Consider the following 24,641-nt stretch of genomic DNA (forward strand, 5'->3'; position numbering starts at 1 on the left):
ATGATCTTTACTTAATATCCTAATGATTTTTGGCATTAAAAAGAAATGATAATTTTGACCCATACAATGTATTTTTTTGCTTTTGCTACAAATATACCCGTGCTACTAAAGACTGGTTTTGTGGTCCAGGGTCACATATGTATTAATAAACCATGTGGTTTTAATTAAGATGCAGAATAATTTTTGATAAATAAGGGATGGCCCACTTAAAAAAAAAAAATTCTGAAGTGCGTGATCTAAAAATGTTTATTGGTATCTATAATCAAATTGAAATATTACAGCTGGACCTTCAAGTTAACAAAAGTAAAAAAAAAAAAAATCTAGGTATCTAAATTTCACGTTTTACAACAAGTGGCCCACTTTACCTGAATTCACCCTAGAACTCATCGTGTCTTCCCCATCAGCAGTTTAATTTATAAAGCAGGACTGGAGTTGCGGAGCTCGGCCGCTAGGGAGTGGATGAGTACATTTCTCTGCCTGTTTTTCAGCTCGGGAGAGGGGGAGACAGACAGGAATGAAAGCTTTTCCTCAGAGTTGAGGAGCAGGTTGGGCTTCGGTCGCGAATGAACGTTAACAGACTGACCGGCGAACGAGAGGAGTTTGTCGAAAAGCGCTTCCATACTTCACAAGCAGCCGCGCGAATGGAGACGAGGGCATGAGGCGGAATATGTGTAGACTTTGCTCGGAGCGAGACAAGAGTCTAGGATACTGATTAGAGTTGACACAAGCCCAGCTCCAGTAGCAACTCTATCCACACTTCACCTCCAACCCCCTCCTTCACTCCTCAACCAGGAAATCATCGTGCTGTGCTGCTTATCCTTCTTCCCACAGATTAAACAAAAACACCAAACCCCTCCGTGGGTTTATCCATGAGGATCTCGTCGTTCTCTCCTGTGTTTTCGCCTCTGGAAGTTCGGCTTTACATCTGAAGAGGATCCGCACTGTCGTCGAACAATGAGGTAAAGCCCGTCAAAGCGCATTTGTTGCCGCCGCTTTTGTGTGTACTTAGTTTTGCGCGCTACAATGTAACACTCTATAGTGTTGATAATGACTGAGGCCGCATGTGTGAGAGAGTTCGGTCTGTTACTTACTTTCCGTGCTGCTACTCGCACCTTTTGGAGGTGGGTCATCACAGGAGCAAGTGTGTTCTTTCGAGTTTGAGTGTTTACACATTCAAACTCGTTGGTTTTGTCTGGCTTTTGACAGCCAGAGGCTTTCTTCTTTCTTTCTCGTATTGCTCTGCTAGCTGCTACATTTGTTAAGAATTTTGCACTGATTTTTCATGAAATACTTCTGAATGAGTTTGAATTGAACGAACCAAAATGAGAGCCTTTTCCGTCGTGAGAAGAATTTTAGGCATTCTGTCAAACGAATGACGTTTAATACATAGACTTTAACATCTGAAGCGAAGTGATTTTAAAATAAATATTGTGGGATATACTCATCTCTTTAAAAATAGTTTTCCAGTCCGTTTTTATCCACCACTAGCCTTGTTTTCTTCAAATATGATTTATCTTTTACTGTAAAAACTCACAATAGTGGACTCACAATACTTCATTTATTTGAGAAATTATCTTATACTACTTAAAATATTAATTGTACGTTTTAAAATTTAAATTTTATTTATAAAAGATGTCGGGGAACTTATTTCAACTGTTTTACAAGTACTTTTTAAAATAAGTTGCACCTGCATTGTGCACTAGGTGTAATATTTGGAATAAAATTAAGAATTGTGTTTTACAAAACGCACAGTAATACCAACTGATACCGATAGCTGTATACTCAGGCGGTGTACACGAAGTTGTTTATTGTGCATGTTGAAAATGCAGCTGTCAAACGGTAAATTGGCTCTTTGTAACACGTAGCCAGTCCTCTTTTGTGAGCCCTCCCGGTTCTTTCTGTTCTGGGAGTTGGCCGCGGCGCGAATGCGCAAATCCTACTGTGGGGAAGGGTTGGCTCATGAATATTAATTAGGTCAAGGGACGTCCACCCATTTGCGAACGTCAGACATTCTTAGTAATATTTATGAGCACAGCCTTTGCCATAGTAGGATTGGTAAACTGGCGATCAGGGCTGTACCCGGAACTAACCTACATTTGCGCCATACATGGAGCACCGAAGCCTGATAATTCCACATCCTGCTGCGGCCTGTGCAGTTTTACATTTGGACAGTTCAAGGGCACTTAGTTTAAGTTAAACAGATATGCGCAACTTTAGTTTAGTGTCATTCTAGCAATGCCCAGAGAAGTTAAAAACAAAACAAAACAACAAATCTAAATTACGTTATAATAATATCAGAAGTACTGTAAATACTGACAGGAAAAAACTGATTATGTTCTCCAGTGTCTTTAAAATGTTTCAAAACATCTTGTGCTTGAATGCAAATCTGTCCATGTGTACAAAGGAGTTAATGGTCTGTACAAAATGTCACAAATTTGTTTATATTTGAATAGTGTGAAGGTCTTAAGTATTTCTTCTTCATTTTACATCATGAATTTTCTGTTTTTCGTGTTCTTAAAACATAGTTTATTTCTTAAAGAAGGGAACCACCAACACAGACATGTTCTTTCAACACCTTGAGAATTTAAAACACTCATTTTGCAATGTAAATAACAATAGTAACTTGCCTGACAGGTTTTTGTCAAAGCATCTTTTAGATCTGTCTTGCACCAAAATAAAAATGTTTAAGTAAGCAGATGCCCTAAAACCTCAGGCATGCAATTCCATGCAAATTTTTAGTTTAGCGATGCAATCAAGCAACATGGGTTACATGTCATGTCCAGTGTGGCACAGGAAAACTTGGCTCAGCGAGGTTTGCTGGGTCTAAGCAAAGGGTGCCCGGGTAGGCGCAGACCATGTGTACCACCATGAGTTTACTGTGTCGGGTCTGCTTGCATAATAGGTGAAGAATGGAATGTTGTCACATTTACAAGTTTATTGTCCCGTCATGTTCTGGAATGTCAATATTAGAATGCAGTGGAGCGTTTAGCGCCTTGTTTTGAATTTCACAAGCCTACCCAATGCAACAATGGCCTCTCAAACTGACCTTCTCATGTGGGAAGCCCAGCATTGAATGCATGGGAACCCAGACTTAATCATTAACTTCCAGTCCCAGGGTTAAAATTACAAAGGTGAACAATCAAAGTTCAAGATATTCAAACACCATACATGGTCCTCTTTTTCAAAAGTGAAGTATGCCATTTACTAGTGGCTTAGAATGGATCAAACAGTGCGAGTGGCCGAAGATTTACTTAACTATTCAGGGCCCTGTGAAATTCATTTTTCCCATCCAAATTCGGTGTTTTCCATTTCCATTTTTTTATTCTGTATTAATGATTGAATTAAATTTTAATAATCAAAGAGGATGTCTAATCAATTTAAATTTCCTAAAACTTGAACAATATTTTAAAATTTGAACTATAATAGTGCCCTATGAAATATTTTTTGGAAATTCTGTATTGTCTTTTAATTCATCTGGATCAAACACGTGACCCTGGACCAAAAACAGTCACAAGGGTCAATGTTTTGACATTTTTTTACATGAAAGCTGAATAAATAAGCTTTCCGTTGATGTATGGTTTGTTAGGATAGGACAATATTTAGCCGAAATACAACTATTTGAAAAGTTGGAATCTGAGAAAATCTAAAAATCTAAATCTAAATATTGAGAAAATCACTTTTAAATTTGTCCAAATTAAATTTTTAGCAATGCATGTTACTAATTAAAAATTAAGTTTTAAAAATATTTAGGGTAGGAAATTTACAAAATATCTTAATGGAACATTTACTTAACATCCTAATGATTTTTGGCATAAAAATCTGACCAATTTTGACCAATAAAATTATTTTTGGCTGCTGATACAAACCTGTGCTACTTAAGACTGGTTTTGTGGTCCAGGGTCACAAATGGTAGTATTTAAATAAATGCATAAAACTTACTCTTTAATTAATCTTGTAAAATTTAAATACATTTTTTTTTTTGAATAATATAAATTTTATATTAGTTTTTATTTTTATTTTTTGCCAGACAAGTTTTCTATTTAAATTGGCAGGGAAATTGTGATATTCCTTAAAACATAATACTTTAATACTTTATTTTTATATTATTATCTTAAGAAATACATTCCACTGTACAATAGTAGTGTGTTTCGTTCATCATTTCCTTGTGTCTAAATATTCACAGACACTAACCCATATCACAATTTGATTGAGTGTACAGACCTACTTTTGATTTATTCATCCAAATGTTTGCCAAATCTGTGACATTCTGCAGTAAATTCAGTTTTTATGACTGGATTCTGTGATTCTGTCTGTGTTTTCAGCATCCTGGACATCACTGTGCCCTAACTATTGCTTTAGCATTCATATACAGCAGTAGATATATTTGCATGACTATTAGTGGTGTGGAAAGCTTTATGATATTTACACGCAGAAACATTGAGTAATGAGAAAATATAGAGCAGGACGTGTCCCAGAAAAATCAAAATCAGGAAGAGCTTGTATTTAAGGGGTTTAAAATAGTTGTTTGAGGCAGGACCGTCTGTTTTGTCTCAGCAGTGACTGGAGTCTTTTTTTTTTTGGGTGTCACTAGTGGAAATGACACCCTTCAGCTTTAAATGAAAACACAAGCACACAGGTGGTCCACATGCAGCTGGCTTTCGACACTTGCTGTGTAATCAGTCCAGTTTGTTACTGTGTGTGTATTTCTGTCGCTGAGACACAGCCTGTCGTTGTGGAAGTGCATGTCTGATTAATGGCAGCTCTGTGATTCATTGCTGTTATCAGACTGATGACTGCGAGGGACTCGCCCAGCATGTCTTTATCTAAATGGCTTCCACTCTGCTACTTCTCCAGGGCTTTAGGGTGGCACCGGTGGCTTTGCGACCCATGCCAGATGCTGCGGTGTGGCCCTTCTGCTGCTGGTATTTAATTTCTTATGATCCTGGGTGGTTGCAGACCGTTAGATATTGAAAGGATAGAGTTTTTCAATGCCTGATACCAGTATCTAGAGAGCAAGCTGACTGATGTATGATAAAATGTTGTACTGTCACAAATACGTTATACTAACACACTGTGGTGTGAATGGTACAGCAGAATCTTTACGAGTCTAAACATTTGTGCTGCTCTACACTTGTTTTTTGACCAGAATATTGACATATATATTTGTTTTATCACAAAGTAATATAAGTCGTGTTGTCAGCTGTATGGATTGGTCTTCATGGTATGGATTGAGCAGTACTGAATGCATTGATCAACTCTGAGCAGATGTTGTGCCCTAAGCTCATTGGATAGACTTGTAGTCTGCTACTTCTTGACTTCACCAATGTTATTTATAGCAAGGTGCATTTGTTGTTTGGTATGAATACCTCAGCTCAGGGTACAATTCGATTAATGCAAAACCTTAATGCTTACAAGAACACAATGATAAACTGTAGTGCTGGATAAAAGCAGAGCATTAAGATGAAGGCTGAAATAGAATTGTAAAATGGCAATAGAATATTGTGTTGCTACATTGTACATAATGGATTGTGGATTTTTAGATAAACAATAAGAAAGAAACCAGGGATGCACCAGTTTTTGTGTTTTTGCTGGGGAAAAAAAGCTGAAAGTGTTGGGCAAAATGAAAATTAGCTGAAAATGTACTTACCCTCACGCCATCCCAGTTGTATAAGAGTTTATTTCTTCAGCAGATTTGGAGAAATGTAGCATTTCATCACTTGGTCAACAGTGGATCCTCTGCAGTGAATGGGTGCCTTCAGAATGAGAGTCTGCACATCAGAAAAATGATCCACAAGTGATCAGTCCGACTCCAGTCCATAAGTTAACGCTTTGTGTATTAAACCAATTATTCATTAATTTTGAAAGATTGCTTCTGGCTAAATACGAGTCCTCTATATTAAATAACACTTCCTTCAGTGACAAAGTCTGGTCTGTATCAGGACAGAAATATGCACAAATCAAGCACAGTTTTAAAGTGAAAACATCTAAAAATCTCTGAACTAGGGTTGTGACGGTATGAGATTTTCACGGTATGATAATCGTCTCAGAAAATATCACGGTTTCGCGGTTTCATGGTATACGGTATTAAACTATCATTATTATTATTATAATATCCATAACTTGAATGGGTTGTCTGATATAATTGGTCTGGATTCTATAATTCAATACAAAATATATTATTGAAAATGCAATCAGATGAAATGTAACAACTTTTGTTTCTCTACACGAGAGATTTACTAAATTAAAACATGGGCAAAAAAGCTATACACAACAGTAATATATTTCAGTCATTACTTCTTCAGGCTAAACCAAACTTTTTTTTTTTTTGACAGGTTGTACTAAACACCTATGAGTTTACAGTTAGTGTATTTGATGATTATTCTTTTAAATAAAATTATAAAATGATCATTAAGTGTTCTCTGAGAGTAGCTCTGGATATGTTCATGTGTTCACGTCTTCACATAGTGAGTGAGACAGCAGACGCTTTAAAAACCATGAGCATCATGCGCACTTGAGTGTGTACTAGATCTACTAGGCGAAACGGCGCTGCTCATTCATACAGAGACACAGAATATAGAATTACAATATATGGCAGCCTTTTTGCGCTGTATATTCACAGACACGCACATCGCGATTAGATTTACTGCACAGCTATATTTTGATTTATTCATCCATCTATCTATCTATCAAATCGCACATTTTACGTGGCATCTGTATTATACTGTAATTGACTCCAATTACATGACTGGATTCCGGGATTCCCTCTGCATCACAGAAATAATACGGCTTTAAGTTATAAATGGAACTTAACTTTATCTTCACGGAGGTTTGGTGTTCGCGAATATGGGAGAACATGTTCGACGTATTTCCTCCTTTTGCGGCCACTCTTCGTCCACATTTCTTGCAAACTGGATATCCATCTTCAAGGACAACCCCACGATCATTTTTCGGATACCCAAAATATTCCCATACTGCAGATTTTAATTTTTTTTCTGCGGGAGATAGAGATTAGAATTTGCAGCCTCCGTATCGGACATTTTCGCCGCTGTGCAGCAGTCAAGCGGAAAGAAGTTGCATATACACGGCAGCGCGGGTGAGATCTGTTTTTTTTTTTTTTTTTTAAAAACCGCGGATAAGCAAATGTGCATGATATGATAATCGTACATGTCAATATCACAATAAACCGCCATACCGGTATACCATTACAACCCTACTCTGAACAAATATGTGGGTGGGTTTTGATGTGAGGGAGAACAACAGGAGATGGACTTTTTCACTGGAGGAAGCGTTATTATGGATTATTGACTCATATTTTGACCAGAAGCAATTTAAAGTTATAACACCTTAATAAAAGATTTGTTTCTTATAAATATGCAACTTTTCCTTTCAGAACACATTAATTGAGTGAGTCTTGTGGATTATTGGGTGGTTTTTATCAGCTGTGTGCACTCTCATTCTGACGGCACCCATTCACTGCAGAGGATCCATTGGTGAGCAAGTGATGGAATGATAAATTCGATTGAAGAACAAACAAGCAAATTTACATATGGCATGGTCTGAGGGTGAGTAGATGTTCAGGAAATGTTCATTTTTGGGTCAGCTATTCCTTTAATGTAGAAAAAAAGAGTTCAATGGGTAAACTCCAGCTGATGATGGATGCTACATGGACAGAAATGACCTTTAAAAGGGGTCGTTTTAAGGGGTCATCGGATGCCCATTTTCCACAAGTTGATATGATTCTTTAGTGTCTTAATGAAAAGTCTGTAACATACTTTCTAAATGGTACTGTAAAAAATACCATTTTTACCATGTCAAAATAAGCTCTGCAGAAATCAGCCCATTGTGTTGCATGTTCCTTTAAATGCAAATGAGCTCTGCTCACCCCACCCCTCTCTTCTGTGGAGTGACAAGCCGTGCTCTGTTTACTTTAGCTGCTTTTAGCCGCTAAACTTGCTAACTAGCATGTTATTAGGAAAGGCGATTGAAAAGATTCATAAAAAAACCCCATTATACTCACTTCTACTGTAAGTGAAACTGGATCACGAATGATTCGCACGGACATAGACGGATATATGTAGATCGGGAGGCGTATTCCCTTGATAAACAAATCTAATCCACTGCATCTTCAGAGGTTCAGATGTCATTATTACATCCAACAACAGAACACCTCAATCACTTAGCCATTCTTGTCTACGTCCCTGCTCCGGCATCGAAACATGGCCGATCGGACTGTTACAGCTCATTCAGGGCGGGTCTAAGGTAAGACGCCAGTGCCAATCAATCTATCGTGGGATCAGCCTCTGTGTGTTATGTCACACAGACAAGAATCTGAGAACAGCTTGATTTAAAAAAGGGGAAATTATTTTCACAGATTAATTAAAAACCAACTTTCCACTCAATGACCCCTTTAAAGTTTTGTTCTGTCCTCACACAACTGCAGCTATACTTTGTGAGAACGGGTCAGCCTGAGGTCACATACTGCATATCATTTGGTCTTCATCAACCCTAAGTGGACATTACTCAATGTAAATCCTTGTAGCAGTACATTTGCAGGAAATAGTCACTGCCAAGAAAGACCATTAAAGGGGACATGGACCTTAGGATGAGCAAAAAGTCATGTTGAATGTAAATTCTGATTAAATGACAGCCTGACTTGAGCTGAATAATGGCACAGTTGCCTTCTGTAGAGCTGTTTTGATGAACTTATGAACATTAACACTGCTATTTTCCTGTTTATAACTGGGATGTGGCTTAGACACAATCAGTTTTGTATAAAGTGCTGTATAAATAGATGTGCCTTGGCGTGACAGGCATTCAAAGGTGTTGATTACTTCATAGTTGCAGTTGTGCATAGACAAAAAATAGTTCTGAACTGCGTTAAAAATCGTAACCACCGGTTCATATCACTTTGCTAAATTAAGAGCCTTACATCCTACCATGGAAGAACCTAAAGACATTAGTCAAGCAAATAAGTTGACAGTCAACATGAAAATTACAATTTAAGCTGGTTTCCATCACTTGAAAAATAAAAAAGGTCATTGCAACTTTTTTATCTTATAATTCTGACTCATAAACTTACAATGATTTCCATCAATGTAAGATACAAATCTGCAATTGTGAGTTAAAAATTCAAATTCTGAGGAAAAAAGACTAACTTTATCTCACAGTTCTGACTTTATAACATGCAGATGCAACTTTATATCATGCAATTCTGACTTTATAATTTGTGCTTGCGAGTTTATATCTTACAGAGAAAAAAGTCAGAATTGTGAGATGTAACTTTTTTTGAATTTTGATATAAAAAGTTCCAATTACCTTTTTAAACAGGCTTTCATACATGACAGTTATCATATTTATATAAAATTAATAAAGAAATGAAGGTAACACATTACAATATAAGGTTCATTAGTTAAACTAAGAATGCACAAAACTTCTACAGAATTTATTAATCTTAGTTAATGTTAATTTCAACATTTACTAATGCATTATTAAAATCAACAGTTGTTTGTTAACATTAGTTGATGCACTGTAAACTAACATGAACTAACAATGAACGACTGTATTTTCATTAACTAACATTAACAAAGATTAATACATGCTGTGTTGTTCTTTGTTCATGTTAGTTAATACATAACATTGTCTAATTGATCCTTATTGTAATGAATTTCTTTGTCTTTCTCAGAAACATGCACACAGTTAATGTCTACACTGAAAATCTACATCAGATTTCTCAGTAGTGAGGTAACATGCTATTTTTGAAATCGTTACTAACTCAGATAGCTTTGCTATTTGTAGAGCGTCTCCTGCCCAAAAACTCGGAGAGCCTAATGCACAGTGTGCGTTAATTTTCAATAATTCAATGGACCGTCATTAATTATTCTCTACTTAGAGGACTTCCCATCATACAACACTTGTGTGTCATCATAGAGTCTTGTGTTATGACTGAGACCAAAAATGGCTGTTTGATTTCAAGTGTTGTTCGTCATGAACCAGACTCTGTTGTGTAATTACAGCCTTTCTTGCCTCAACATGTCCTGATTCTCTTTGGTATTTTTAATGGTGCTGGTCCATCGTAAATCTTTGGAATTACAGCCCTTGTGCCAGCCATGAATCACCCATAGGCATTGAAAGCTCAAATGCGTATTGATCTGACTGACCCTCTGTGTATTCAAATGGCTTAAAATATATAAAGAATAAGTGCCTCAAAGAAGACAAAGCCGTAATGGTCTTGCATGCAGTGCTGTACTTTGACATACAAATCTGGTTGCTAATAGCAAATAGCTCACAGCATGTTTAGAAAAAAAAATCTGAAATAATAAAACAACATAATAGGTTTCTCTGTATGGCTACAGTAAAGTAGCTTGCAACAACTGAGCTTGTTATATATAGTCATGTTCGGGGGTAAAAATTCCATTCCTTTTCTTCAAAGAGGAATTGATTTTAGTGTAACATTAATATTAATGAAACCGTTCAAGAAGCAACCTAGATTTAAGCTTGTTCAATGCAGATAAATGTTTTTTAGGACCCAAAAATCTAAGTTTTGATTTATTTAAAAAAATCAGATTTTTTTTATAAAGAGTTACACTAGCCATCATCCTAAAGAAAAAAAACAACAGTCAGATACGTTGTCTAACATGGAAATGGAAATCACACCAAAAAAGTCATGAATAAAGTCCTTGTGCTCATAAACAACTTGCATATCTGTATATAGTTGTATTTTTATGCATATAGATACATAAGATTAATAATAACAACAGAAAATTTATTTTAAACAATTAGCATTTACTTTATATTTATTACCATAATTTCTGATTTAAGTCTTGCACTTTTTGGTTTAGTTTTTGTTAATGGTTTTGCTACTAAACCTTACTTTGTTTATTGTAACAAACAAGGGTTTTTTCAGGCTGCACAATTCCACTTTTACAGCAACTATGAAAAACCCATTTTGGATTTGTGCAATTGTGGAAATCCTTGAAAGACTTCCACATTTGCACCACTGATTTATTAATAATGTTAAAAACTAACTTCGCTTTCTATATTCAAGTGCAATATGATGTCTCAGAGGTGCTTTGAGATCTATTTACCATGTTAGATCAGTAGTGGGGGTCGTCCTGCACCCTGCGGCGTGTGTATTTGCTCACTGTCATTGGCCTCTGTTCTGTGAGGAGCCTGGCGCTCGGCCAGAGTCACACCGCTGAGCTGGGCCTCTGGCCTCCTTACAAAGCCTCTGTCACGCCCTCGCCACTTGCTGATTGGTTCATTATCCAGCTCGATTGCTTTTGAATGGCTGGTGAAGCAGCCCTTGTACAGGATTAGGTGCATGAATTGCCACAGTTTGCTTATAGAATCCTCTAGCGTTAAATGCTGGGAAAATACGTTTCATTATTTCTTAAATGTTTGTGGGTGTTTAAGTTAAAATAACCATACTGCATGTTTTGTGCCATGGAAATGGACTGTGTTCTACATACGTTTACCAGAACTGATTTCTCTTTGAACACACAAAAAAAGATAATCTACTGAGGTACTATATTTAAATATGGTAAGCTGTGTTAAATAGACAGTAATACTAGTAGCATACAATTAAATTAGCCAAATATTTATTTAATGCACAAAGAAAGTTTTTCTAAAATTTGGATTTACACAGAAATTGCCAACCATCCTCTGAAACTTGTAATGAGAAGTGCTTATAAACTTGCTGATATCAGCAAAAAAAAAGAAACTTTAAGGGCTCCCATATGATGACCATGAATATTAGTATTGTAATTTTACAGTTAAAAATAAAAAATAATTAAAAAAATAAAATAATAATAATAATATATGGTTATTATTATTATTATTATTATTATTATTTTTATTTAAATAATTATTTTTTTTACACTGAAATATTATAATAAAATAATATTATAATAATATTATACTATTATTCAGCACTAAAATATCAATTTTTTGATGTTGTAAAAGATTATAAAATGTATATAAAATAGAAATAAACACATTATTTGATTGTTGTGAAATTTTTAATTTTTAAATAACCTTTTTTTTTTTATTAAAAAAAATTTGGTAGTAATATTTGACTGTATAAATGAAGGAAAATCATTCAAAAGATTATTGGGGTGTTGGGAACCTTGTGCGGTGTTATATGGCATAGATTCTGGTTGGCCTGCTGATGGAAAAGAGTGCTGATCCTTTATTTATTTATTTTTATTTTGGCCAAGCATACAAAGTTAATGGCAAATGACAATGAACTTCAAATGGCCCAATATTAGGCCATTAATTAGCAATCAGATATGAGGATTTCTGAAACTTACGGATATGTTTGTGGAAAAAAAGGGACCTTAAATTAGTGCTTTTATTTTCTGTTGTGGACAGCATTGTTTGATTTTTGTGAAATTCAAATGTATGTAAACCTAACCCCTTATATTAAGGAAATGTGTTGCTCTGGGACTAACAAAAAAAAATTAGAGCCAGATTTACATAGAGACATCCAGGAAACCAACCGACTCCAAATCTATTGAACAGCTGAGCATGAAAGCTGATGCCTCATGGTGCCAACAAAGCTCCTGATTGAAACAGTGAAATTTATTCACTGGGGTCTTGTGTGGCTTGTGTTGATTCGTTTTTTAACAGCAGGAAGTTTTTGTAGGCCCCAAGCGGTTTTTCACACATAACAATAACCCTTAAACTTTGACGTATGCTGTTTTACTTATCATAGTACACTTATTTGTTTGAAGACTGTTTCTTTCAGCATATGATTTCAGATAACACAACACTGAGACCCATGTGCACAGGTGGTGATGTCATAATCACCAGCTGTTCTGCAGAGAACAACCGTTTTAAACACACGCTCCATATATTCAGAGAGAGAGAGAAAGAAAGAGGGAGAGAGAGAGGGGCTGTAATGGGGTTTAATGGACCTGGTGGTAAAGGAGTCTGTGATTTACTCTTTATTAGCACAGATCTCATGTCTCGTGAGTATGTCTAGACAGATGTGAAGAAATTCAATAGCACTATATTAGCACAAAAAAAAAAAAAAAAGAGTTGATCTGTGTGGCATCAGTTCTATAGACAGGGCTCCCCTGGATATAGAAACCTAGACAAAACTATGATTTCCACATCTAGACAAGTCCTTTCGACTCATTGGATTGTAAAATGGTTTCAAAATAAGATACAATAAAGTAATAAACATTTTAATAGTTTTAGTGATGAATGAGTTGTTAGACTGATTCAAACTCACAAGTTTTGATTTTTAAAGGGACAGTTTACTCAAAAATGAAAATTCTGACAGGTTGTTTCAAACCTGTGTGAATTTCTGTCCTCAGTTAAACAAAGTTAAATACATTTATAAAATGTGAGCCAAAACGTTTCTGGTACCCATGGGCTTTCATAGTATAATTTTTCCCAGTATGGCAGTCATTAACAATTGTTTTCCAAAATATCTTATTTTGTGCTCAACAGAAGAAAGAAAATCCCACAGGTTTGATCGTGAGGGTAAGTAAGTGATGACAAAATTTTCATTTTTGGGTGAACGGTCCCTGTAAAAAATGTGTTTTTCCCCATACACTGTAAAAATATTACTTTAAAGTTATTTATTTAACTTAAGTGTATGGAACTGTTTTCTGTAATAAATTTTCACTGAAATAGTGGTTATTCTCGTGCCAGTGGGTCGACAAAATCAAAGCCGGTGAAAGGCTGATGTTCACCGGGGGAACTACGAACCTCAGACCGCCGCCTCGCGTTTCACTCGTAGCTGAAAGATGCCATAACCTGCCCATAAACAAACAGTACTGACATTAGATAACATATTTTAACATCAAAATAAATTAAACTCCGTATTATAACGAATAAAATCAATTTATGTTATGCAAAGCAAAAGGTGTTTCCATCATGTGCAATGAACGTTGCTAATGCATTTAGCTGACTGACATCATTTAGCTGACTGACCGTAATCAGCAGCTGGGTTGTTTCATCGGAGACAGGCTCAACCCAGTGGTTGGGTAGAAAAAATTACCCAGTATTTAATAACCCATTAAAAGTGACCCAGCAGCTTAGTTACAGAAAAAAATACCCAGCACCTGGGTAAAAAATATTAAAAATAACCCAATAAAATGACCCAACAAGCTGAAAAACAGGTGATGAAAAAAACAGGTTAAAAAATAAAGTGTGAAAACACACTTTTTTAAACTGTGAAAATACCTTTTAAGCCTTTCTACTTCAAAATGTCATTGTTCAGTGTAACACCACCTGCTATTCCAGGGGTGGCCAACGTTGGTCCTGGAGTGCTACAGTCCTGCCAGAGTTTTGGTCCAACCTTGATAAGAACTCACCTGCCTGTAGCTTTCTAGTAACTGTTAGACCTTGATTCATTTGTTCAGGTGTGTTTGTTTAGGGCTGGAGCTGAACTCCAGGACTGACGTTGGTCACCCCTGTACTAGCAATAGCACACTGCAAATTGTAGTTACAGTATGACGTAACCTAAAGGCCACTGACTTTTCTTTTTGTTATCTCAGCTATTTTTGGTATTTTGTCAAAGCGCTAATACTTGATTGTTTGTTTCTGAGTCCCACTGTAAATTGTGCGTTATTTTCTTTCCCCTAATTTATCTTTAAGTCAAATGAGAATCAATACAATGCAAGTGTTTTGTTTGAGGTTAAGTGCGGTAGTCTGAGATAAATTGTTCTGGTGTCCTGAGATGTCTGGGGCCTGACCTCAGCGTTGGCCATGGCTCTCACCTTCTGTTACAGATCAGCTTGTCCAGACCAGACAATTCATCCCCAACAGATCTCCAGTGATGGATTGCATTTGCTGCGTTATTAACTCCAAGAATTTCATATTAAATTTGTCTTTCTGCTTCTTTAACTCAGTCCACTTGGTATTAACTGCAAGCGCCCCTGGAGTTTTACTGATGAGCGTGTTAGAACAACAGAGAGCGGAATGATTGGCTGCCTCCCCTCGATTTCCCTGTGAAGGGGGGTTCTCCCAGGAAAATATCTGTCAGGGGGGGATATGCTCCAACCTGTAAAAGGAATTAAGAGCAAAAACCTACTGCCGTGTTTGATCGGCCAAATATGGCTATGTGGAGTGCCAGCCAGGGACGTGAAGGAGGAGGAATGTGTTTGTTCTGTTGCTGCTTCAAAGAGCTTTCGCTGAATGTTGAGGAAGCGGAGTCTTAAAGGGCTAGATCACTCATAAATGAAAATGATGTCATCTGTTGCACAGTCTCATATCACTCCAAACCTGTATGATGTTCTATCTTGTGTGGAGCACAAATGGAACATGTTTCATGAATGTCCTGGCCTTTGTTTTCCATTCAGTGAAAGTGAATAATGTTTTGTGTTTAAAATAAAATTGATCAATGCCACAACAAATGGTTCAAGATTGAATTTGATGACAAATGTTGACTTGAAATATAGTGGTCACACTTTATTGTAACGTCCTGTTCTCACTATAAACAAACCATTAACTACGGCTTCTGCCTCAATAAACTTCTAATTTGCTGCTTATTAATAGTTAGTAAGGTAGTTGTTAAGTTCAGCTATTGGGTAGGATTAGGGATGTAGAATATGGTCATGCAGAATAGGTGCTTTCTAAGTACTAACAAATAGCCAATATGTAAATAATAGCCATGATATAAAGTAACTAGTTAATAGTGAGAATTGTTCCTTATGCTAAAGTGTTAGCAATATAGTTAAGTCAAACTGAACTACTTCAATGATCTTTGTTTTGTAATTTTGTAGTTTGACAGCCCATTCTGTTTCATTAGATAAAAATACAGCAGTAATCGGTTGCCAGGTTTTCACAACAAAAAAAACCTGCCCAATTGCTTCTCAAAACTAGCCCAATTGTGTTTCAAGGGGGTCGCCTGTTAAAAATCACGTTCCAAGGGATAAATATGACGATATTGGGGTCGTTTCAACCCACGGACATCAAAAACAACCCGCAGCAACAGTGTTAAAGTAGCCTAATTCTGCGGGAAAACCGTGGACTTGGCAACACTGGTAGTATTAGAAAACTTGTGAACCTTTAAAGGCATAAATCGCCTAAAAATGTAAATTGTCATGATTTTCTCACCCTCATGTTGGTAAAAATTGGTATGACTTTTTTTTTTTCTTCTGTGAAATATGATGATATTTGGAAGAACAGAGTCCAGACAACATTGGACCTCAGTGAGTTTCAATATATAGACAAAAAACTCTTAGACATTTCTTTTAAGGATGTGTTCCACAGAAGAAAGTCAGTCATACAAGATCGGAATTACTTAAAATGTAAGTAAATTATGTCACAATGGCCCTTTTTAAGACTTTAGCATGTTTTTTGCATACATTTTACAAACAGCTAAGATCTTTGTCCAAGTTGTCATCTTTAACACAGAGAATCAGACTGCATTGTATGTTTTTACTTGAGCAAAATGACCCAGGAATGAATGTCTGGAAAAACCATCTAAACCATCCAAACGGTTATCTGTGAAAAAGTGGGCTTTTTTGGATGAGTTGCTCTTTTCAGCTCCTTCCACAACATTTCTGTTGGATTCAGATAAGGACTTTGGTTAGGACTTTCCAAAACATGACATTCTTTTGTTTTAACCAGCTTTTCCAAGACTTTTTCATTAATTCCAACTAAATGCAGCGCTTTCAGGGACTTGCTCATTGCGTTCCTGCCATGGAAGCCTATAGATTATTATAAGTTGCTGTTGAGTTATTTATGACCTTCCTGACTATTATACATCTTTGCTCTTAGAGTGTTTTTGTTGGATGGCTACTCTTGGTTAGAGTAACAGTGGTGTTGAATGTTTTCCAGTTGAACGCTATGGACCTTAAACTCTTTACAAAACATTTGTAAGCTTTTCCAGCCTGACCAACTCTTTTGACTGGGATTTGGCAGATCTGTTCACAACCGGTATGCGTTTCTATCGATCCAATCCCGAGTGGATAACACATACAGGTATAAAGTAGATAGTTTTGAGCTTGTCCACTTTCAATCACTTCCCAGAGTTAGTCAAAAAGCTGATGCTTTGTGAGAAAGCAAGTTCAAACCTCAGTGCATTATACAAAAACACACTGATTATGGTTTCAATTGATTTGCACAATTATATTGTCTTTCAAGGGATGACAAATCCACTTGGAATTGTGCTTGGGATTGTTTTGCTTTGAGAAATGATTTTTTAAAGAGGAAAAAGCCTAAATGAAATGTTAAGGTGACTCTTGCATGATTCAGTGCTTCTTACAGAGACTCTTAAAGCTGTAGCCCATAGCACTTCGAACAACAAGCTGAGACTTGTGAGAGAGGAGGGACAAAGAGAAAAGTTACCGTAACTAGAGCGAAGCAAGTAAGCTGTTTAGCTGTGCTTTGCTTTGACAGGCATCACAAACTTTCCTTCAAATTTCAGCTTTGAATGACCAATTTAACTTTTGGATGTATTTATTTAAGTCCTTAGTACAAGGGAATAAGTCATTGTACTTAAGGCAAAAAAAACCAACCAAAAAAAAACGGTTTAACATACTCCAGACTTGAGATGTTTTAATGCGACAGTATGTAATGCTGCTATCTTGCAACTCGCATACTGATTTTTATATCAGATTTTTTTTTTAAACCATAGTAATACTATTACTTGGATGTCTACCATGCAATTATAAAATCGTATTTCTTGGAAGTATCTTGCTAATACCATGCAGGTTATTCTTGCCATGGTCCCTCTGTAACATGAGGTTAGTTGTCGTGCTCAACTATGATGGTTCTTCCAGTTCTGGACTTGAACCAGTGACCTTTGTATTTTCCAGACTTAAACCACTAAGCCACCTCACACACGTCCTCTTCACGAGAGTGATTACCAAAAGTTTTACTTCCCGGCTGCATAATGCTGCTCTGTCTTTTAGTTAATATGGAAATGTGGTTAATGAAAAACATAGTGGTTGTAATGATTCTCTGGAAATGCTAGAAGCAGAATCTGACATCTGTGTGACATAGCAGTGTAGCAAAGTAGTAGATTCTCTTGAAATAACTCTTTAACGTTGGCCAGTAGAGAGGAAAATAAAATTTGAGTTTTGGCACTCCGGTATAGACGCATATGTGGTGTGTAAGATTTGTTTTTATGTCATTTCCAGCAGCCTGTACTTAGACATTTCAACATTATAGCTTCTCAGAATGCATTAGAAGTCACTTACATGAGTGGAAAAGCAGATCTAGAATTTCAGCCATGGAAATATGCTTTTTTCTCCAGTTATAATTATAAATGGACACAAGCATCCAAAAATTTTCGTACTTGGAGAGGACCGCAGTGATGGGTCATGAAAAACATTATTTTTTTTCTTTCAACCTCAAAATATTTTATAGCAATCGAAATTTAGTTTTGATTTTGAAATCCATTTTTAATGTAGATGAATGCATTCTCTTCAACCTTGAATTCTTGGTTGAAATACGAATAAAATTAACAACATTGTTCATATTGAATGATTTTAAAATTCTTTTTCTCTAAGCTTTTTTTTAAAAATAGTTTTAGCCTAGCTGTTTATTTCTATTTATACCATTCAGTTATTGTTTGACCAGGAGACCTGTTGTGTGAGCATTTGTTGAAACTTACTCAAAACTCATAGAGAGTTACAACTCTGTAAGCAAGACTTGACAGCTGATCTAAACGGCTATAAAGCATGACACATTCTGCTGAGGGAAAGACCCTTCAAGTCCCATGAGTCTCTTGAGTTCACATTCTTTTCTTCTTTTGTCCAAACACTCATCTGCCAGTCTCTGTCATATCTTATCCTTAGTGAGTCACTTGTAATTACGCTGTGACCATTCAGCCCTTAACTTCCCCTTTGTGCCGTCGTTGAGCTAGAGAACCAGGTGAACGGAGGGGAACAGAACATGTTTAAGACGTTAAAGGAGAGATGAAGGGGAGAGAGAGAGAGTTTGAGACACATTAGTGGGCTTGACTCTACTTGTTAGTGTTCAAGGGCAGCTGTCTGCACAGCCTTATACAGACATTTCTTCAGCCGGGCTTTGCAGTTTCCTGTTAACTCATTCATTGCTAGGAAACTGGCAATTTTTGGTTCTGTGGTGGAGTTGTGTATTTATTTGAAGTAGAGACAGTCTGTTATGAGGTTTAAATTGCTGATAGTATCTAGAGAGGAGCATACTTAAACTTTGGACAAAGTGGGTTACTGAAAACACAGCTAAAACTTAAAAATAGTATGTATTGATACTGTGACCATGGACCACAAAACCAGTCTTAAGGGTCAATTTTTTAAAATTAAGATTTATACGTCATCTAAAGCTAAATAAATAAGCTTTCAATTGATGTATGGTTTGTTAAGATAGGACAATATTTGGCTGAGATACAACTATTTAAAAATCTGGAATCTGAGGGTGAAAAAAAAAAAATCAAAATATTGAGAAAATCACCTGTAAAGTTGTCCAAATTAAGTTCTTAGCAATGCATATTATATTACTAGTTTTGATATATTTATGGTAAGAAATTTACAAAATATCTTCATGGAACATGATCTTAATATCCTAATGATTTTTGGCATAAAAGAAAAATCAATAATTTTGACCAATGCAATGTATTTTTGGCTATTGCTACAAATATACCCCAGCGACTTAAGGGTCACATATTGTTGTGCCACTACTTTGAGTGTATATAGACCATATATGTTTGCCATGGGTTTTCCAAGACCAAATCCAGCTAGGTTTTAGATTATTTAACCAATAAAACCAGGATGAACAATAACTTGAAATGAAAACCAATGTATATCAGGCAGAATTGGCAATTAAAATGGACAGAAACAATTAAACATCCAATATTGGAAGAATTAAAAATAAAAAAATTTATTTTATTTTATTATTTTTATTTTATTTTTATTTATTATTTTATTACTGCATATTATTATATTTAAATTGGCATGATATGGCATGGATTTAAATCTACCATGAATAAATAAAAAATGTAATTAAATGTCTTTGAGAATTTATACAAAATGTATATTAATAAAAATAAAAATACAACCGTAAAATGTACATTTTTCTGTATGCTTGTTTTTGCATTGGGTCAAGAGGGAATAATGCTGTTCATGTTGTGAATATATTTGATCTGTTTTATACGTACTTTTACTATCATGAACACTTTACAGTTTGCATTTGCTTGTCATCTGTACATGAAGGCAATTGTTTATGTACAGTATGTGTGTGTGTGCGTGTCTTTCTCTTCATAAATAATTCACTGCATACACTCAGTTTCGTCCCTAGTTCCAGCTTGGCCTTCCCATATTAAAAATGTATTTATTTCTCATAACAGTATGGCTGAGTCTAAGCCAGGCTCATCCTGATCTCCTGTCCTCCTTTACTTATCCTCTGTTCTTTCTGTGATTTCTGTTATCCCGTCTTTCCTTCCATCTGGTTAACCTAAGCTCCCCCTCCAACAGCAATCAACATCTGGGCTCGAGAAGTGTGTGTGTGTGTGTGTGTGTGTGTGCACCAACCACTCAGCAGGCCTTACAGTCAGTCCTTATTCGGCATTTCTTGGAGCAGGAAGTGGGCTGTGGCCTCTGAGTGATGTAACGGGAAGAGAAGATAGTATCACAGTTTGGAAAAAAAAAATGAGAGAGAGAATGAGGAAAATAGAAATTTAAATAAGTGTTTGGTCATTTTTGTGTCCCGGGCATTTTTATTTCATTAAAACCTTTTCACCTTTTTTTTTTTAATTTTAATACTGTTATTTAAAAAAAAAATAATAATAATAATGCATTTTACAAACAATTTATTTTACCTTTCTCCTAGTAGTCAGATCTTGAATTTAAAAATCCAATTTCTATATATTTTGTTATTTTACATGTATTAAAATATAAACAAATAGTGAAACAGTGAAGCATTTCAAATTGTGTAAAATAATTTATATGATTTTTCTTTTAACAAATTACTTTAAAAATGACTTAAATTATTTATTGTTTTGTTTTGTTTTGTTTATTAATAACTGTTTCTCAGTTGTGATGCCAGTTCCGTCTTGACAGACAGTTTTCCCTTAATAGAATTTATGCAATGTTAGTGTAATTGGCTACTAATTAAACAGAAGTGTCAGTGAAGAAATCTTAATGTAAGTTCCACTAAAAATGCTCATAAAATAGCATTGTAGTAAGGAGAAAAAAATATTACAATTACAGATGATGCATGAATGTCTGCTGTTGTTAGGAGACAAATGTAATAAGCTAATGAGAGTTTTAAGAGTGTATTTGAAGTTAATTTTCTGTTCCCAGGACCTAAAGTGGCAATATTTTATGCAACCGCTATAAATGTCTATTCATTTTCTACTTTCTCTGTACAGAGGGCTCCAAAAATCTGCCACTGGTTGAGTAATTGTGTGTAGGTGAAAAGATTTAATTTAATAAGCATGGAAGAATGTGAACAAGGAGCCAGCGCAGCAGCACATTTGAGTTTGAAGATGAACGGTTTGTTTGTGTCAGAATTGTTTCTCCAGAGACATTATAAACAGTCCAGGCACAAATGTGCCGCCACATGCGCACACCACGAGTAAGATGATGAGTATGACATCACAGCCCTCGCTTAGTGATGTCTTAGTCCTTGTTGTATATGTTAGTAGCAGACAAATCCATCTGTGTCTGCTGTCAGTGGATCGCTGAAAGGATTCGTTAAGCCAAAAACAAAACTTGTCTTTTTTGTTTTTTTTTTTGTTGTTTTTTTTTTACCCTTAGTGGTTGTATAAATATGGCCGTGACTGTTATTTACATTTTTTTTGCCTAATAAGCTTTTTTTTTATATGGCTGAGATGTTTTTTCATGTGAAGGATGTTTATTAAAAAAAATGTATGGATTATGAAAGGTTCATATTTTGGTTTTGGGAGTCCCTAACAACAGGTTGACATGCATGCAAGGTCAGAAAACACTTTCATTGTCTTGTAATATGCATTTATTTTTCACAACGACTCCCAAATGTTTTGGTCAAAGAATCATTTGTCCAAACTCCTCCTTTGCACAATGCTAATCTGCTGTGATTGGTCCGATGACCCAGTCTGTTGTGATTGGTCTACTGTGTGCAGCACATTTTGGAAACAGAACACCCATCACCATTACTCTAATCCACAGCTCGGTGGTAAACACCCTAACAGCCATGGTATATGCATTAGCCCAACAGTGTTGGGAAAGTTACTTCCAAAATGTAATACATTTTATATTATTAGTTAACAGTGTTGGGGAAAGTTACTTTTAAAAGTAATGTATTACAATTTTGCGTTACTCCCTGAAAAAGTAACTAATTAAGTTACTTTTTATAGAAAAGTAATATGTTATGTTACTTTTTAAATCGGGGCAGCTTCTTTGTTTTGAATCTAAAACAATTCTAATGTAAAAGCCATTTTACACCAAAAGTGAAATGAATTCACCTCAGGCTGAAAGAAAAGTACATTTATGCAGGAGACCACCCTTCAGCTATAAAAAAATGAAGCACAAATGTTAGTTTATCTAAAGTAATGTAGATAAAGATATTTGTTTTATTTAAAATATTTAATTATTGCAGGGTTGCGTGATATTCTGAGTTTGCATTTCACCGTTTTTATTCTTTTTGAGGAACTGAATCTGTTTTTTGTGAGTAAGATGAATTAATGCATGTTCACATTTAGTCTAGAATACAGTAACATCATGTTTACTCCCAATTTCCCAACAGGAGACTTGTCAATCAATAAATGGGGGAAAAAGTAACTGGCGTTAAATATTTAAAGAAAAAAAAAAAAAAGCTTTTGAATTACTTTAACCAAAATATCTACAGAAGTGTGACTAGACTTTCTGAAAATGCCAAAATGTAGGCTAGTTTATTACTTCTCATTATATCCAGCGGAGTGTGATAGGTCTACTATAGCAAAAAATTATAAAATCATATTTAGATACCAGTATGTAGGTCTGCATTAATGTTACATTGTAGTTTTGGTTAAACACAGATAAGCACAAACGGTGTTGTTCTCACGCAGAACCTCTTCGGCACGAGTCCAATTTAAATGCATTAAAGGAGAAGTTCACTTCCAGAACCAAAATTTACAGATAATGTACTCACCCCCTTGTCATCCAAGATGTTTATGTCTTTATTTTTCAGTTGATAAGAAATTGTTTCTTGAGGAAAACATTTCAGGAATGTTCTCCATGTAGTGGACTTCTATGGTGCCCCCAAGTTAGAACTTCCAAAATGCAGTTTAAACGCAGCTTTAAATGTCTCTAAATGATCCCAGCTGAGGAAAAAGGGTCTTATCTAGTGAAACGATTGGTCATTTTCGAAAACAAATTGACAATTTATATACTTTGTAACCTCAAATGCTCGTCTTGTCTCGTCTCAATACAGTTCAATACAGTTAGGGTATGTCGAAAAACTCCCGTCTCGTCAAAATCATCCTACATCGCCGCTTTACCATTTTTTTTGTAAAGGGCGTTTGCAAGTTCACTTTGTAAACACTGGGTCAGTACTTCTGCAGCAATGCAGGATGATTTTGAATTTGGGGTAGAAAACAAGATGGGAGTTTTTTTCGACACACCCTGTCTTGACTGAACCGGGAAAAAAAATGGGAAAAGTTCACGCAGACTTAGACAAGATGAGCATTTGAGGTTAAGTATATAGATATTCAATTATAAATATTCAAGTATATAAATTGTCAATTTGTTTTGAAAATAACCAATCATTTTGCTAGATAAGACCCTCCTTCCTCACCTGGGATTGTTTAGAGACATTTGAAGCTGCGTTTAAACTGCATTTTGGAAGTTCAGACTTGGGGGCACCATTGAAGTCCATTATATGGTGAAAAATCCTGAATTTTTTTCCTCAAGAAACATTATTTATTATCGACTGAAGAAAGAAAGACACAAACATCTTGGATGACAAGGGGGTTAGTAAATGATCTGTAAATTTTTGTTCTGGAAGTGAACTTTACTCCTTTAAATGTTTTCATAATGTGTTAGTGTTTTCTCTTCACATAAGCAAATATGTGCTTGGCCCGAGTTTAGGCTGAATTGCACAGGTTGTCCTATGGACTATTTAAATTAACCAGTGTATCTATATGTTTGGTTGACTATATTTTGTTCTAATAATGAACAGGCTGCAATGTGCAGTGCTGTATGTGTGTGTGAGGCGCTGGTGCAATCAAACAGCAGAAACACAAAATATGCATTTTTGGTCATACAGATCATTCGAAACTTGCTTTTATTTTAGGATGCACTTTTTGTTATCTTGGTTTCCTTTCCGTGAACTTGTTTGTAGAGCGCCGTGCCACACAAAAATGAACTCAGCATTGTCACTCAGTCCTTTTCTTTTGTTTTGTTAATTAAGACAAATATTTTGTGGGTATTCATTCCTTTTTATAGACTGATTTAATAAAAACAGATTTTATTTTTTTTTTTTTATTTCTGTTGTTTGCTTGCAATCATCCGCCGCTAACTTTATCTTCTCCATCCCCACAGTTCTCTCCATTAGCTCAGTGTTAGTGTCAGTCCAGGTGTTACCAAAGTCCCTTTAAGATAGGCCTATTCTATAGTCTTTTGTTACTCATGCTGTTTCTCCATGTTGGGAGTTTGGTGTCGCACTTAGACCTGACTTTGCATTCGTATGCTTCTCTCTGATGAACTAAAAATAACGGAGTGTGTCCATCTCACATATGTAGAATC

The 24,641-nt window shown here is 35.7% G+C and overlaps 1 protein-coding gene across 1 annotated transcript in view; it reads left to right on the forward strand.

Moving 5' to 3' along the window:
- Window positions 1–479: 479 nt before the first annotated feature.
- vaspb (vasodilator stimulated phosphoprotein b) overlaps window positions 480–24,641 on the forward strand; it is a 44,458-nt gene continuing 20,296 nt past the window's right edge. Inside the window, exon 1 of the mRNA XM_051134641.1 lies at window positions 480–959. Coding sequence (XP_050990598.1) covers window positions 955–959 — 5 coding nt within the window. The 5' untranslated portion in view covers window positions 480–954. The remainder of the gene's footprint in view (window positions 960–24,641) is intronic.

The sequence above is a fragment of the Labeo rohita genome, chromosome 18 (assembly GCF_022985175.1).
Source record: "Labeo rohita strain BAU-BD-2019 chromosome 18, IGBB_LRoh.1.0, whole genome shotgun sequence".
In the NCBI taxonomy this organism is placed as follows: domain Eukaryota; kingdom Metazoa; phylum Chordata; class Actinopteri; order Cypriniformes; family Cyprinidae; genus Labeo; species Labeo rohita.